Here is a 17,455-nt window from a genome sequence, read left to right as displayed (position 1 = left end):
CATTTTATGACTTAAAAAATAAGAGCTTGGCGGGCAGCTGCAGGAGCTTGGAACGTTCAGGGTTCTGCCTCTAGGTTAGTAGGGAAATGTAGTTTTTTAAGAAGCATTTAGCGTCATGGACGCGTCTGCTTCATTGCGCGCTGGGTGACTGAGAAACAAGGCGCTGCTCCACAGGGCAGCTTTTATTGTGAAAGGCCGGACCGGAAGCTGTTCCGGGGCAGCGCCAGCTTGACAGCCGCCTCTCAGCTGGTTTGGCTCCGTGGAAGTTGAGCCACAGCGGACCGTCTGGAGCGAGCGCGGCGCGGCGTGGATTTCCCGGAGCTCCGCTGAATGCGAGGCGAATCTGGCCCAGGAAAGTTCTGCGTTCATCCGAGAAGGTACCGTTCTCCCCGGGAACCGGGCTTCTGCTTCCTCGGTACTTTCTAACTTAACCGTAAGTGGCCAAACTCTTTTTTTCCACCGTCCACCGCCTTAAAACCGCAGATTCATCACTAGAGCCAAATGCGTCCGTCCTCTCCTGTAAGCCCGGTCCGGTGGTTCGGTGGTTCGGCTCAGAGCCACGGTACCGGCGTGCGGCGGCGGTGGAGCCGGAGCCAGAAGGTGCGCGGGCAGCCCGGCTGTCCGCCCCGCGGCTCCGCGCTCCGGGCTCCGCGCTCCGGGCTCCGGGCTCACCGACGCTCCGCTCAGAGCCATGATGGCAGAAAGGAGCCGAACCAGAACCAGAACCAGAACCAGAACCAGGGAGCCCGGGTCGTGTCCGCTGGGGGAGGCCCCCCCATGGAAAGTTACCAGCGGCTCAGGGCTGAAGGTGCCGCTGACCCAGAGCTGGGGCAGATTTACGGAGACGCGGTTTATTCCTCAACAACTTCTACGTTTGGTGAGATCCCCAGATGCTGCACACAGGTGCGGTTCTGGTTCTGGTTCTGGTACCGGTACCACTGGGACCGTCTGCAGTCCGTATGAAGCAACTTTTAATCGCAGCCAACAGGAGCAGAAAACCTGAGGAGCAAAAAGGACTAACAGTGATTTTTATTCTAAAAGTTTGGTCCGTGTCGCTCATCCCTGTATTGTCCAATAGACGATCTGTGTGGTGATTAGCATAAATGCCAGTTAATTACCTGTAATAATCCTTTTACCCTCGCGTCACCATGTCCTGCTGATGCAACTTTTCTCTGCATGTAAAATAAATTTCCAGACGCATTCCTGACACATTCTGACATTAAAATGTTTCTCTGGTTTTTACTGGCGATGAAATTTCCCTTAAATCTGCATTATGAAAGTTCAGCTGAATTTAGCCTAAAGAACACAATCATTATGTTTTAAATGCGCCCATTCATCGCTTCTACAGACAGAGAGCAGACAAATCTAAAATTAGCTTTGAATATTATAGGTTATAAATTAGGAGGTTTTAAAACGCCGCATTTAAGCTCTGGTTCACAACAAGGAAGTTGTTATCCAGAAATGTAAAAGGTTGCGTAATATCCAGATTTCTTTTTAGATGTTCCTGTAAAATATTTAATAATGTTTAATCAGTCTTCAGTCTTTTTAAAGTGGTTAGAATAAATATTTCCTATTAACAATCCCTGTTTACTGTTTAATCATGACAATTAGCAGAGAATACGCTGCATTATATTGAATTATTTATGTACCTTTAAGACCTGGCCAGGCTGGCAGCCATAAAAATGACGTTACATAACAATAAAGTCACACATTTAATGTTCTGTTCATTTAAAACCAGTTTTACCTGTTAGAGCTTTTGTTGCAGAGAGCGGCTGCATGAAGTGTATCGTCAGCATATAAATGCAGTTTAGCCTGAATATTTTTATCTTAATCATTCATAAAATGCATAAAGTGTCTGATTTAAGGTCAGAAACTGTTTTCATACCTTTAAGTTCTAACTGAACATCACTGATGAACCCTGAAGTGAAAATTAAGACGACTTATTTATCAGATCAGGCGCAGATTTGATGGAGATGGTTGGAAACATGAACTTTTTAATTATTTTTTATTATTTCAACTCTTACCATTTTTGCTGTTTTCAACTATTTGTCTATTTTAACTTGTCTGAGTTTATTTGTCTATTTTTCTTTTAGTGTTTTCAGTTGTGTGACCTTTGTTCCTGTAAAGCGCTTTATTTTAATTTATTTGTTATTTAAGTGCTTTATAAATAAATCCGTTTTAAACTACAGGGTGATTTCCTGACCAACGCGGCAGCCATGTTGGATTTTAAGGCCCGTCTCTGTTTGTCTGTTGAAGGCTTGCTGTGTGCTGAGGTGGTTCTGGTTCTGCTGAGGTCCCTCTGCAGGGCCAGCGTTGGTACCGGGTCCGTTATCCGGTACCGTGTGATCTGCAGGGCCAGCGTTGGTACCGGGTCCGTTATCCGGTACCGTGTGATCTGCAGGGCCAGCGTTGGTACCGGGTCCGTTATCCGGTACCGTGTGATCTGCAGGGCCAGCGTTGGTACCGGGTCCGTTATCCGGTACCGTAGGCCAGGCTCAGTTCTTCCTACATCGTCTTTATGTGGAGAACCCTGGAAGGTAAACGGACCGGACCCGGTAAAGGAGCCGGTAAATGACCCGGTAAAGGAGCCGGTAAAGTCTGCCTCTCTCTGAAGGTTAACCAGCTCTGACCCGTGACAGAGGATCTAGAACCCCCCCCCCCTTCACGGCCACTTAAGGACTTTATTGATCGCTCCTTTAAATGGACTCTTTGCTCTGCAGCTCTTCTCTTCTTTGGAGGATTTGGTTACACAGAACCAACTGGATCCTTTTAGGTTCTCTAATGTTCTTTCCTCCACGTCTTTAACGTCTGGTTCTGGTCCAAACGGGCCGTGGACTCCTGCAGACGCGCTGCATCGGCATCCAGGAGGTTCTACCGGGTCGCCCAGGAGGTTCTGAGCAGCTCGTCTGTCCCACGGCGGTGGGAAGCCTCTCTAGTGTGGGTCATTAAGGTTCTGGTGGTGATCAGCTCGTCGTGGTTGGACCGCCGTTCTGACCCGTCTCCTTCCTGGTAGAACTACGTCACCCAGCATTAAATGGATGTTAGGGGGTGGAGGCAGAAATGCACCACCTTCTCAGGGCGTTGGGTGGTGCAGCTCGATGGAGGAGCTCAGCCCGATGACCGGTTACCGCGGCGACCGTCAAGCTAATAACCGCTAGCATTTAGGGCTGGACGATAATTCAATAACGATATTTATCGATCAATAATTCTGTATCAATGATAGAAATATGGATTAATAAAAAGTTCAATAGAATAACACTTTTCCTTCCTTATGCATTCTAGCATGTAGGTTAATATTTCATCATTACATCCTCCCAGCCAATCACAACGCAGACCCAGAAGGCTCCGCCCCCTTCAAAGGGGTCAGAGAGCACACGTTCTTTTTTACTTTTTAAAAACTTTCAGTTTTGGTAAAATGTTGGTTGAATAAAGGGTCGAGTTTGAATTCAGTGTTTGTGTCTTTATCTAAAAACAGGTTGCTAAGCAACAGCATAAAATGGCCAGAGCTGCACTTAAAATAAATGTTGTTAATTTGTTGATAATTATCGATATCAATTAATGATTTCCTTTTTATCAATATGCTTTTTTTCTACATCGTCCAGCCCTACTAGCATTAAATCAATAGTTGCTTATAGTTACACGGTTGCTGTTTTAAAAGGTGAAAAATGATCTGGATTCAGCTTTAAACTGTGTTAAAACTAATTATTAAAGGCGCTAATAAACGGACGCTCGGTTATTATCTTAGAAATATACAGGAGTGCTTTCAGGGAACCGAGGCTAGCAGCAGAAGCACGGCAGTGGCTGCTCAGCCTGCGGGACTTCAGCCGGTGTCAGCTCTGCCCACCTGGTTCTGGTTACCCCCTGTGGTTCTGCCCGCCTGGTTCTGGTTACCCACTGTGGTTCTGGTTACTGACTGTGGTTCTGCCCGCCTGGTTCTGGTTACTGACTGTGGTTCTGGTTACTGACTGTGGTTCTGCCCGCCTGGTTCTGGTTACCCCCTGTGGTTCTGCTGCAGACGGGATGAGACGGCCTCAGGCTCAGTCTTCATAAAACCCGCAGGTCATTGAACGCATCGCTGTCAGTTGTTGAGGTCAAAGAGGATCAGAGTCCTGCTGGTCTGGATCGGTCCGGGTCGGTCCGGCCCAGAAGCAGTCTGGGTCTGGTTTGTACGGCCTGGTCCAGGAGGTCCGGTTCAGCCGTGGCTCCATGAATGGAGGCGCTGAACGTTGAGCCTGTGCAGCTTTCCTGTGGAGGCAGCCTCTCCGGGTCGGAGGCGGACCTTTTGGCATGAAGCTCCTCTGAGGACCAGTTTGGATCTTTGAGTCGGAACGTGAGCGCCAGCTTTGATGGTGTTTGGGTTTGTTCTGTGACAGGATGAGGATCGTTATCAGGTTCTGACCCAGCCTGTTGTGATTCAGTTAATGGACCCAGGCCCCCACCCAGCTGGTTCTGCTTGTTTAGGGAAGTTAAACATTCTGAGACTTGATTAAAACCAGGAAGGACAGATTTAGTCAGACGGGACCTTTGCTGCCAGGCGGTCCAACGCAGTATTAGACGGTTCTGCTTGGAGTTCTGCAGACTTTGGACTTTTTTAGCTTCTCAACCTTAACGGGCTCCTTAATGATTGGCTGTGAGGCCGACTACTGTCCTGCGGGTCAAGAGGCAGACCTGGCATGTTAGCATTCATGCTAACGTGTAGCTGCTGGTTTATTGTTTTTGCATCTTAAGGAATAAAAGCCTGATTATTTTGTGGGACTAGGCTGAGACGAAGCCTCCTGTTGGTTATGACTCCTCAACGTTGGAGAGATCTTTCATCCTGAATACCTTTGGTTCCTTAAAGGGGACATGTCATGCTTCTTAAGGCCTTCCATTGCCTTTAAATCCATTTAAATCATTGTTATTAGTGTGACTAGATTAAAAAACTATATTCACTATGTTTCTATCCAGCTTTGTGATCCAGTAAATCATCAGCAGCTCTGCGTTCTACGTTTGCAGCGTGGAAACAGAGCGGCTCTCCTCTCTGCTCTGACTGCAGCAGGGCCTTCAGGACGAGGCAGCTGCCTGTCAGACAGCGCTGAGGGAAAAGGGCCAGCGTAACACTAGACACATCGCTGCTTTCACGTCAAGCTGCTACATCACCAAAAACACTAAAACGTCGCCAAAAACACTAAAAAGTCGCCAAAAACACTAAAAAGTCGCCAAAAAAACTAAAAAGTCGCCAAAAACACTAAAACGTCACTAGAGTTGCTAGACGGGTCTGAAAAGTCCCCAGATATAACAGCAGCGTTGCTAGGTAGACAACACCTGACTGTTGTCTCTGATTCTGTTTAGAATAATTTAAACTCTGATTATATTTAGAAAAAGCGCGTAAATATACAGTAGCTATGCTATATCACACGTTTTACATTGTTTGGACATATTTTTGAACTGATTCTGAAGGTGTGGCGGCTTTTATTTTGGTGGGGCAGTGCGCCACGCTCAATTACATGTAGCGGAAACCCTGCATATTTTGCTTTTAAATCCTTCTTTTGCAAGGCAAGGCAAATTTATTTCTATAGCACATTTCAGTACAGAGACAATGCAAAGTGGTTTAGATGATTAAAATATAGGAAAATAAAACAGAATAAAAGCAAGCAGGAATAAAATGCAGAAACAAAATAGAACATGGGAGAATAAAAGTTAAAAGCAAACAAGTAAAAACAGTTGGAATACATAGTAAACTAATTATATTTTAGTAATACAGTTCAATTAGAACAGTTGAAGGCAATTCTAAACAAATGTGTTTTTAATCTTGAATTAAAAGGAACTCAGGCTTTCAGCACATTTACAGTTTTCTAGAAGTTTGTTCCAGATCAGTGGAGCATAGGAACTACATTTCCACATTGAAATCCTCCAGATGTGGTCAATATAAAGTGGAACTGCAACTCTTTGGTCTGAATTCCTCGTTATGGTTGCCCCACAGCTCCTCTTGTTGTGAGGTGCGTCTGAGAACAACTTGCTTTGGTTCCGTCTCTTTAAATCTAAAGGAGGCCCTTCAAACTCCGCCCCCTCCAGGTCGCAGAGCGTTCCACTCCACCCTGTTCGGCCATTTTTGTAGTCTGTTGGGGGCGGTGTGATGAATTGTGGGTAAATAGACCCAACAAGAGGACATTTTGACTCATTGACTCGTAGTTTCAGCATCTTTTAGCTTGGACTACAAAACCACAGCGACACATAAAAATGGTGGATTCATGGAATCGGTAAACTGGAAGTCCAGGACCTTGTTCTGTTTAATCTGATTGAATCTGACTCTAGAAAAGCCTTGTGTGACGACATGTTTCATGAATTGGTGCTATAGAAATAAGATTGAATTGTTCAGCAGCTGTGCAGCAAATACTGGGGTGTAATTATTTATATATATATATATATATATATATATATATATATATATATATATATATATATATATATATATATATATATATATAACATAAAGACCTGAGTGTGACCACATTAGAAGCAGTGAGTAGATCCTGCAGACGTAACCGGGCAGACGGCGGTGCTTCCAGTCCTGTGGGGGTGCGCTGGTCCCCCACAGATAACTCTTTACTCTCTTTAGCGCTTACTGGAGCAGCGCTAACGACAGGCGTTGTGTACATATGAAAAGTCTGTGTTTAAGCACCAGCGTCACGTATTTGGTTAAAGGTTAATTTGCTGTAGGAACACACAATGACTGATTGATCTTCTCTCCTCACTGATCTGGATAATGCCGCTGACATTTAGCTGCTGCTGCTCCAGCACTATTTCCTGCAGCCCGCTCTGTTTGCATGCTTTATCACAGCGGACGGCTGCACCGTAGTTTATTACGGCCATGCTGCTTTCAGGAGAAGCCTGCCGTAGAATCCTGGCCTGGTCCGGCGCCGATAAGCCGAGGCTGCAGCCGTAAAGCTTCCAGATAGGCAAAGTTAGCGGTGCTCAGAGGAGCAGCCGTTTGGAGACGGCTCTGTCCGTTCGTTGGGAACGTCTCTGGAATGTCTGGAACTTGAACTTCTCGCTGTCCTGGGCTGATTCCCTGTTGCTTCAGGCTGCAGCTCATTATCCTCCAGTTTGTTCACTTTTCCTCTGCTGGCTCCTCTTTCTCTGGTGTCTCATTAAGGGCAGTGGTGCCTTTTCTAAGTGTGGTGAGTAATGGAGGCCAGCAGCTCCTCAGCCGGTCGCTGCTCCGCTCCACCTTGGCCCAGAACATTCAGGACTATGGAGCACCGTCAGGACACAACCATGGTGGTTAACGCTGCGTGAGCGAGGCGCAGCCTTCCTGCAGCCTTCCTGCAGCCGCGCTGCAGAGGCAAGCATCACTGCATCGCTGCATCGCTGCAAGCAGCTCCTATTGATCTGAAGATTTCTGAAAGCCTGTCCTATGATAACATAACCCCCCCCCTCCTTTTTAGAGCTCCCTGCGCTCCACTTCTCCTCTTCCTCTCACTGTTATCAAATTAAAAGCCTTTCATGGAGGCTGGGCCTGCAGGCGGTGGGTCCAGACTGCTTTGTGCTGGCAGGCGGTGAAGCAGAGGAGGGTGAAGTCAGGAGTCCTGCAGGGCTGGGAGGAGGGGGTAACAGGAGAGGGTGGGCCATGTCCCCTGGGCGGGGGGGCAGCTGAACCTGACACCAGGTCTGGGCCAGAATACTGAAGTTCTGTGCAGGGCGCCGGCCTCTGACTCCATCATCGCTCTGTGTGTCAGTCATCACAGGTGAGAGCGGCTCTCACACCGCAGACACACAACAGCAGGAGTCCTGGAGGCGTGGGGATTCTCCTAATTCCTGCCAAACAGCCTGATCACACCGGGGGGGATGGGGGGGGGGGGCACTGAGGGGATTTAGAGGGGAGCCTCTCCTTAAGCCGGTGTCCTGAGGAGTCGGTGGAGACGTTCTCTGATGGTGAGTTTGTTCCTCTTTAGGAGGAATTCTGCTTTATCCGCCTGTTATGTTGCTTTCTCATTATTATACTGAATCAAAGTGGACTGCAGTTAATTTCTGAAGTGAAGCGTTTAGACCTGCTGAGCTTTGAAGCACTGATGGAGACCCAGAGGTTCATTCATTACGTCAGCATTCTCCTTCCTAACAGGAACGGCTGAACTGGACTACAGGCTGGGGGGGGGGGGGGGGGGTTCAGGGTTTAGCAGTAAATCTGATCCGCTCATTTCCTTACATTATGTTTATTAGTAGCGCTGCTTTAAGCAGTCAGCTGGTGGCTAGTTTAAACCTAATTAAAACGCTGACTGGTCTTTTAAAGCCCCATTAGGTTGAAATAAACCTCGTTTGCATCTGGAAATCCTCTTTCTGACTAGAATCACCTGAACAGAGGATTTAATGCGAGGCCAGAGAGCTTCCAGCCCTGATCACTGACAGGAAGCTGCAGTTCTGCTGCTGGACCATCAGCCGTAGGTTCCTCCTCGCTGAGCCATCAGAGACATTTAACCACCACAGCATGGCCAATTCTTCAATACAAGATTTTTTTATCCTCCCCAGCCTCCTTTCATTTCACTCCTCCTATAATTTTTGTGCCATTTCATCTTTTCAGCTTTTAAACTCTTCCGCTCATCCAGAACATTACAGCTATATATTTTTGTATCAATATATCTTACAATTATTGAAATATGCAGATTTGTTGACATCCCACATATATATTATTTATAAATAATCAAAGTTTCTGCTATTTTACTTATACTTGAAAATATTCACAAACCCTTCTGCCATCTTGAACTACTTCAGTTGTTTCATAACTTTTACTATTTTCAAATAGTTCCTCCTTAAACTAATTTAGCATTTTCATGAATTTCAGCTCAAACGCTGGTTTCTATATTTGCTCAGGTGACGTCTACCTTCTGGATTTTTAAATAAATTCTCCTCACTCGCTCAGTTTTTGCTCCATTTAGAGAGATTCTACATCTAAACGTGGGGATTTGTGTCTGGATTCAGAACGCGTAACCCTCGCTGCTGTTGCATTCTGGGAGCTCTCAGCAACCGGCCCAGAGCGCTGGACACTCCTCAGTCCTCTGCAGAAAGCAGAGCTGTAATCCAGACGGCTCTCCTGAAGCCTTCCATGTCAGACATGTTGGTCCCGCCGGTTCTGACCCGACCAGCTCCATGTTGCAGGTGAACCCTAACTGATCCATTTCCCACAAACGGCCCAGAGGAGCTTTAATGTGGGACATTTAGGCTCCAGGTTGTCTGTGTGGCTGTCCAGCGTCTTCATGTCCTCTCCGCTGCACTCAGAGCTCAAACAAAGACGTCTGCAGGCGTTTGGCTGCCAGCGGCTGCTCTGGACTCCATTAAGCAGCTGAATGGGAGAAAGCCTCCTGCTGAGCTCTCAGCCTCTGGTGTCATCTCAGAGCGGCTCTCCTCCTGACTGCCGGTCACCAGCAGACCCCCGACACCCCCACCTGCTCTCACCGTTAGTTCTAGAAGCTTCATCAGATAGAAAAGCTGCATAGAAAGCCTGATCTCTGCTAGCATGCGCTCCGTCATTAGTGCACGTTTCTCTTTGTGGCCTACGGCTCAATGAGCCTCAGTAATGGAGCCGTGGGACAGCGGACAAAAGCAGCCGTCCTCCTCTTCCTCGTCATCAGCCGTCCTCCTCTTCCTCGTCATCGCAGCTCAGGGTTAAAGCACGTAATGCCAGCAGCTCAGGCTGTGAGAGCTGGATATGGGAGAGATGAACAGATTCCTGTTTTCTATCAGACTTGGAGGTGACTAAATGGATGATTGATGACCCGTCTGCACACGCTCCTCTCCTCATCCCTCCATCCCTCATCCCTCCATCCCTCTGCTCACTCATGCCAGGCAGGTCAAGAAGGAAGCAGCCTTCAGCTTCCAGAACCCAGGCAGAGTTCAGGGAGTCCCGGCTGATCCCACCTCTTTCTTCCAGCCGCTGGGGGCTCTTGTGTTTCCAGTGAGAAAGTCTGACGGAGCACCAGCTGGGCCTGCAGTGGAGCGCTTTCACACCCAGGCTGAGCACCACCGGGTCAGAGCCGGCAGTCTGAGGGGTCCTAGAAATCCTAACAATGCGGCTCAGACGTGGTGTTGACCTCAGGGCTTTGGGAAGCATGGAGAAATGCAGAGAGTCCCTCACCCAGTATGGAAACGTCTGTTTGGCTCTTTTTCCAAGTCTGTCACCTTACCCACTTTCTGCAAGATGAAAAACATCAATTACAATTTATTTATATAGCACAAATTAACACACATAATCTCATCAAGACTCTTTCCAAAGTCAGACTCCATCAGATCCTCCAGGTTGGTGAGAAAGTTTCCTCTCTAAGGAAACCCAGCAGGTTGCATCAAGTCTCTCCAAGCAGCATTCACTCCTCCTGAAAGAGCGTAGAGCCACAGTGGACAGTCGTCTGCATTGTTGATGGCTTTGCAGCAATCCCTCATACTGAGCATGCATGAAGCGACAGTGGAGAGGAAAACTCCCCTTTAACAGGGAGGAGAACCTCCAGCAGAACCACAGTGGACAGTCGTCTGCATTGTTGATGGCTTTGCAGCAATCCCTCATACTGAGCATGCATGAAGCGACAGTGGAGAGGAAAACTCCCCTTTAGCAGGGAGGAGAACCTCCAGCAGAACCAGAACCAGGCTCAGTGTGAACGCTCATCTGCCTCCACCCACTGGGGCTTAGAGAAGACAGAGCAGAGACACAGAAAGCACAGAAGCTCACATTGACCCAGGAGTACTTTCTATGTTAGAAAAGACAGAGCAGAGACACAGAAAGCACAGAAGCTCACATTGACCCAGGAGTACTTTCTATGGTAGAGAAGACAGAGCAGAGACACAGAAAGCCCAGAAGCTCACATTGACCCAGGAGTACTTTCTATGTTAGAGAAGACAGAGCAGAGACACAGAAAGCACAGAAGCTCACATTGACCCAGGAGTACTTTCTATGTTAGAGAAGACAGAGCAGAGACACAGAAAGCTCAGAAGCTCACATTGACCCAGGAGTACTTTCTATGTTAGATGGTAATAGAGGATGTTCTGCCTCCCCTGATGATGTCACAGCTAACAGAACGCCAGACCAGGTGTACCTTCTATCAAGAGAAAAATGACAGAGAACAAAAAGTTAAAAGCTGAAATAACAACAAACAATGCAGATTGGAGAGCAGTAGGAGAACTCAGCAGAGAGAGAGAAATAGACCCTGATGTCCTCCAGCAGCCTAAGCCTATAGCAGCATAACTATAGAGGTAGCTCAGGGTAACATGAGCCACTCTGACTAGAAGCTTTGTCACAAAGGAAAGTTTTAAGATTAGTCTTAAAAGTAGACGGGGTTCTGCTGCAGTTCTACCTGATCATCATGATCATAATGACGAAGGCTCAAGTCAGAGAGACCAAACTGATTTCTGTTTTGGATCTTTACTGTAAAGCGTAAATGCTGCCAGGCAGGTATCATCAGAGGGAAGCTACCTGTTGGGGTCGTTTTTAATGCTGCTCAGATTTCTCTGCTCTGGATGAGAAGAACACCAGAACATGATCCCACATCTGGTGCTGGCCATGGTGGACGATAATTCAATAATGAAATATATGGATTGATAATGGTACATCGATGATAGAAAAAAAGATTAATTAAAAGGTCAATAGAATAACAGTTTTCCTTTCTTTGCATTCTAACCTGTCATTTAGGTTAAGATTACATCATTATATCCTCCCAGCCAATCACAATGCAGACCCAGATAAGCTCCGCCCCTTCAAAGAGTTCAGAGTTCACGTGTTCTTCTTCATTTTTTAAAAACTTGCAGTTTTGGTAAAAAGTTGGTTGATTTAAAAGTTTGAATTCAATGTTTGTGTCTGTATCTAAAAACAGGTTGCTAAGCAACAGCATATAACGGCCAGGGCTGCTCTTAGAATCTGTTTTAAGTTTGTTGATAATTATTAACATGGATCAGTTTTCTAAGTTATGGAGGTGCTTCTCCTGCACCGTCCCGTCCAGCGCTGACACTGTCGCCTCCTTCTGCTCCTCAGGTCCACCATGCTGAGCAGAGGATGAATTCTCCAGGTGTGACACGCCTCCAGGTCTCTGCTGCGTCAGGCCCCCCCCGGGGCTCCCTCCGCCCTGACCCGCCGTCCAGCCCCCCCCCAGTAGGGAGGTAAATATGCCTGGATGGAGGTCTCAGGGGCGCCTCATCCTGCTCAACTCCCTGACCTGTGGGCTGGAGATCTGCGTGGCCGCCGGCATCACCTACGTCCCCCCGCTGCTGCTGGAGGCCGGCGTGGAGGAGCGCTACATGACCATGGTGCTAGGTGAGCCGCTAGCTCCGCGTTTATCTCACCGCCGTGATGAAAAGATGCAAAGCAGGTTCATCGGTCACAGGATGGGTTCTGCTGCCTGTCCTCAGGTAGCAGCAGGTAGCAGCAGGTAGCTGCAGGTAGCAGCAGGTAGCAGCAGGTAGCAGCAGGTAGCTGCAGGTAGCAGCAGGTAGCAGCAGGTAGCAGCAGGTAGCAGCAGGTAGCAGCAGGTAGCAGCAGGTAGCAGCAGGTAGCTGTAGGTAGCTGTAGGTAGCAGCAGGTAGCTGCAGGTAGCAGCAGGTAGCAGCAGGTAGCAGCAGGTAGCAGCAGGTAGCAGCAGGTAGCAGCAGGTAGCAGCAGGTAGCTGCAGGTAGCTGCAGGTAGCAGCAGGTAGCTGCAGGTAGCAGCAGCTAATAATATTGCTGCCTCAGCATTATTAGTTTTTACTCATTCATAAAAACAGAACCTTCAGCTAATATAACGGCTGTTTTATCGCTGGTGTAATCAGATCATTTTTACATCTTTCACATTAAAAACAAAGGAATCCCAACAAATATTTAAACTCTTTATAAAATTAGAGAAATCAGGTAAAAAATTGAAATGAAAGTCTAAAGATGAGTGTAAATGAGAAGGCGGCATTTAAACCACGTGGTCAGTGTGTCGCTGAGGTGCAGAGAGGATTCTGGGTAAAGGTTTCGTTTGCAGACCCTATCTGGACCTGGGGTTGGTGCCGCTGCTCCATCACAGCATAAAGACATTTATGCAAAAATATTTAGCTGTAAATGTGCTGAGCTGCTCTTATTGTTGGGCTCAGTCCAAAACAAGAGATTCATTTTTCAATACTTGCTCTAAATACTCTAAAATATAGCAAATTTTCCATGAATATGCCAATATATTGGATACAGGTAAACTAAACTAGACTAATAAAGCGTTATTAATTACAAAACGTACCAATGACCTTGTAACACTTTAACCATTTAAATTAAGCTGATTGATGATCAGTTTACATTTTATTTGCATATTTAATTTAAGTAGAAGGCCATATTTTAGGCGGTTTAGCTTGGTCTTTTCCTGTGAAAAAGTTTCTTTAATAAACAGTTTTATTAACAGTCAGATGTTTTTAAACCTGATGGATCATCTAAAAACCTGCAGAGAAAATGATCTTTTAAGTCAAACCAGCGTTCTGTTGGGTTCTCCTCGTCTCCGTCTGCTGAGCTCAGGAGAACAGCAGGACTTGTGGAACGCCCCTCTTCCTCAAATAAATCTTTCATTTTGTACGTTTAATCCTATTTTTATGTCCTTCCTGGCTGAAACCACACAGACTAACCCTGACGCTCCTCTGGATCGTTGTCAGGACCTCCTCACACGTCCTTCACTTCTGGTCATGATGCTCTGCAGGCAGCGCTGTTGCTTCTTTATCTCAGACAGCTTTGCTCCTGTTCTCCTGTTCTCCTGTGCTCCTGTTCTGTTCTCCTGTTCTGTTCTCCTGTTCTCCTGTTCTCCTGTTCTGTTCTCCTGTTCTCCTGTTCTGTGCTCCTGTTCTCCTGTTCTGTGCTCCTGTTCTTGGCCTCATGTGGGATGCATATAAGTCTTCATTAGTCTGCCTTGGACAGACGAGCTGTAGACGGAGGGTTTTAGTGCACCCACACATTTTGGACTCCTTACAGAAAAGCAGCAGTGAGTTAATAACTCTCTATTTAATGAAAACATGTCATTAACAGCAGTCTGTTAGAGGAGGTTAGAAACAGTAGAAACTGGGCCAGTTCTAGCATCCTCCAGGTGAGGGGAACCACAACAACCCGTGCTCCTCCTGCTCCCTTGAATCCAGGATCACAGAACCAGGCGGCTAAACTGAGAATGAATTATCTGCAGACCTGAAGGTTTGTCCTGAAGGGATGCTTTGGTCTCCAGTGAAGGATCCTGCAGAGACAGGTGACCAGGCTGAGGACCCTTCCACTGATCCACCATGGTTACCCTCCTCCCGTGTTTCTAGCTGCTGCCTCTATCAGACGCTTATCCTCTTCTTATCGTGCTATTGTTGCTGCTCGGTCAGCTGCAAAGACAAACCAGCTAATTCTCCCCTCATGGCGCGGGTTCTTAACCCTACGGACCCTGGGAGGCTGAGCGGAGCTAGAAGCGGCTGATCTTCTGGATGTTTCCCTCCTCGGTGCAGACCTTGTTCCTCCGGTCAGTCCTGTCGGCGTGACGAGGTTCTGGTTCTGCAGGTAGACGGCCCACCACGCCGTCTGCAGCAGAGCCTGGAGGCGCGTGGACATGTTTCAGGAAGCTGTGGGGAGAGCGTGTGTAGATGGTGCTGTGATGGGCCTGGACAGCTGCAGCTAGAAGTAATCTGCTGGAGCAGCTGAAGGCCTGGATGGACTCTGCTTACCTGCCATCCTATCCCCGGCTCACCCGCAGTTATCCCGGCTTTTCTCTGCCTCTCAGTAAAAGTGCCAGCGAGCTGATGGCCATATGTTGCTGCTCTTCAGTGTTTCACCTCCAGGTTGTGGCAGCCAATGAGAAAGATGGTCCTGGAGTTCAGTAGCTCCGTTAGATTCCCTTATATCATAAAAACCTACACATAAAGAAGGATTATTTTTGGTTTCTGTCGTTCTGCACGCTCCCAGTGCACCATGGTGATTTCTAATTAGCCAGACCCGGCCACATGTGGAGCATAAGCTGCTACCTTCAGGCTGCGAGCCATCTGCACAGTCAGAGCTGATGGCAGAGCTCAGCAAGAAGGAACCGAGACTTTAAAGCAGCAATTAGTAACATACTTACTGCAGAATCAACCTAAATAATTCTCATTTCACCCCTAGGATGTTAGTAACATTCCCTAAAATCAATCCTCTCCATCAACAACGTCTTAGTCACGTTTTTCTCCTTTCAGACCTAGAGCTACGGTCCAGAACTACTTTGGTTCAGAGTGCAGCCCGTGTTTACTTCCTGGTTCCTGAGCCAATCACATGAGAGTACCAAGGGTTCTCAGCACAGAGCGCAGCATTTGGTATTTTATCTTGGCTAAGGAGCAGCAGCCTGTAAAACATGGAAGCCAGAAAGGGAAACGGACCAGAACCAGAACAGAATAAAACATTATAGACCCGTCCTGAGAAGGAAAAGATTCACAGCAGCAACAAACCGTTAATAAACGTCAGATTGGATTGTTGTTGACAGGCTGCTGTACCAATTGGAGCCACAAGGTGTCAGTATTACTTACAGCTCCTTTAACACAGAAAACCAGCTTGTTGTGCTGGCACCCACCTCGGCACCACAGTGGCGGGCTGACAAACATCTGCAGATCCTCGCAGTAATAAATGAAGTTATTTTGTGGAAAATGTAACCAGTTTAACCTAGATGTGCTTTGGAATAATGTTCTGCTTCGTCAGGACTGGGTTCCTTATTCTGCCAAGACCTCAAAGTCTGTAGACTCAGGGACTTCTTTTGTTTTTTGGGGAGGTGCAACTATTTTCCTTCCACTTAACTTTCCATTAATATTCCAGAATATTGCTTAATATGAGCAGCCAGCTGGTGTCTCTCCATTTTTCTCTTAGTTATGCATCTTTCTGTCTTGATGGATACCTGCTGCTCTTTCCTACTTCTTGATTGAATCAAAATCAGTTTGAATCTAGATCTGCCAGAGTTTAGAATAATTTCACCTTCATTCAGCGTTTGTTTTATTACATCTGATCCCTATGATCCATTCCTCTGGTGTGTTTTTCAGTGATGGACTCAGGAAGCAGATTTCTGGTCTAGCAGACTTTAGGTGATGTGTGATCTGAGCAAATAGAACATTTTCTATCCTCTGAGCTCCCGATGCAAGGGATCTAAATTCTGTTTGGGATCACTAGTTGATCATTTAAGCATTTACTCTTTAAAGCATGCTGTGTCCCCCCCCCCCCCCCACCCAACAGCCTCTGCTGATGTCAGCGCAGCTAGAAGACGCTCAGCGCTCCCCTGAGAGCCTTTAGTGCTGCCATCCATTTATAAAACGCAGATTTCTTTAGAAAAACAGACAAAAATATGTCACAACTCTGCTGGCTGGAGTGAGAGTTTACCTGCATGGGACTCAGGTGGAGATCTGCTGCTATTTATTTGTACAGATTTGATTTACAGCCCGCTGTCATCTTCCTGGGGGGCGATGGGTCAGCACTGACGGCTGGAGGCGGCGCTGAAGGTTCTGCTTCTCCACCTTAGTTCTCTGGTTGTTGTAAAATATCACGGTTTAGAAAAGTAGAATGGGAGGCAGACGCTTCAGCTATCAGGCTCCCAGTTTTGGTCCGTGAGGCAGACACCCCGTCTACTTTTAAGACTAGACTTAAAACTTTCCTTTTGCTATAGGCTTAGGCTGCTGGAGGACATCAGGGTCTATTTCTCTCTCTCTGCTGAGTTCTCCTACTGCTCTCCAATCTGCATTGTTTGTTGTTATTTCAGCTTGTTGTTTGTCATTTTTGTTCTCTGTCATTTTTCTCTTCATAGAAGGTACACCTGGTCTGGCGTTCTGTTAGCTGTGACATCATCAGGGGAGGCAGATCATCCACTATTACCATCTAACATAGAAAGTACTCCTGGGTCAATGTGAGCTTCAATTGGTTTTGCTCAAAATGTGCATAAACTGACGCACTCTTGGCTCCACACTTTGGACCTTGTGCTGAAATATGGGATTGATTGTGAAGAATTAACAGTATTTCCTCACAACCCTGTCCTATCTGATCATTTTTTAATAACCTTTAAGTTTAATTTAATTGAGTTTTTCTCTTCATAGATGAATGTTCACACTGAGCCTGGTTCTGGTTCTGCCGGAGGTTCTCCTCCCTGTTAAAGGGGAGTTTTCCTCTCCACTGTCGCTTCATGCATGCTCAGTATGAGGGATTGCTGCAAAGCCATCAACAATGCAGACGACTGTCCACTGTGGCTCTACGCTCTTTCAGGAGGAGTGAATGCTGCTTGGAGAGACTTGATGCAACCTGCTGGGTTTCCTTAGAGAGGAAACTTTCTCACCAACCTGGAGGATCTGATGGAAGCTGACTTTAGAAAGAACCTTGATGATGATGTGATGTTAATTGGAGCTATATACATGAAACTGAATTGAGTTGAAAAACTCTGCGCCGCTCCTCCTGCTTCCTGAGCCTGGACCTGGGAGGCCGGCACAGAGCCTCTCTAACTGGGAGCATCGCTGTCTGTCGGCACCTTTTAAACGGCGGC

The 17,455-nt window shown here is 47.0% G+C and overlaps 1 protein-coding gene across 3 annotated transcripts in view; it reads left to right on the top strand.

Moving 5' to 3' along the window:
- The first annotated feature begins 228 nt into the window (after positions 1-228).
- The window catches only part of slc45a3 (solute carrier family 45 member 3), a 23,541-nt gene continuing 6,314 nt past the window's right edge, over positions 229-17,455 (top strand). Inside the window, exons 1-2 of one of the 3 annotated variants that reach the window (XM_012870231.3) lie at positions 229-377; positions 11,990-12,268. In XM_012870231.3, coding sequence (XP_012725685.2) covers positions 12,121-12,268 — 148 coding nt within the window. In that variant the 5' untranslated portion in view covers positions 229-377; positions 11,990-12,120. Of the gene's footprint in view, positions 434-7,344; positions 7,915-11,989; positions 12,269-17,455 lie in introns of those variants that run through there. The other 2 variants (XM_021320327.2, XM_036127072.1) reach the window with 2 other exon arrangements.

Source organism: Fundulus heteroclitus, chromosome 2 (genome assembly GCF_011125445.2).
Source record: "Fundulus heteroclitus isolate FHET01 chromosome 2, MU-UCD_Fhet_4.1, whole genome shotgun sequence".
Lineage (NCBI taxonomy): Eukaryota > Metazoa > Chordata > Actinopteri > Cyprinodontiformes > Fundulidae > Fundulus > Fundulus heteroclitus.
This window is presented reverse-complemented; position numbering and strand designations above follow the sequence as displayed.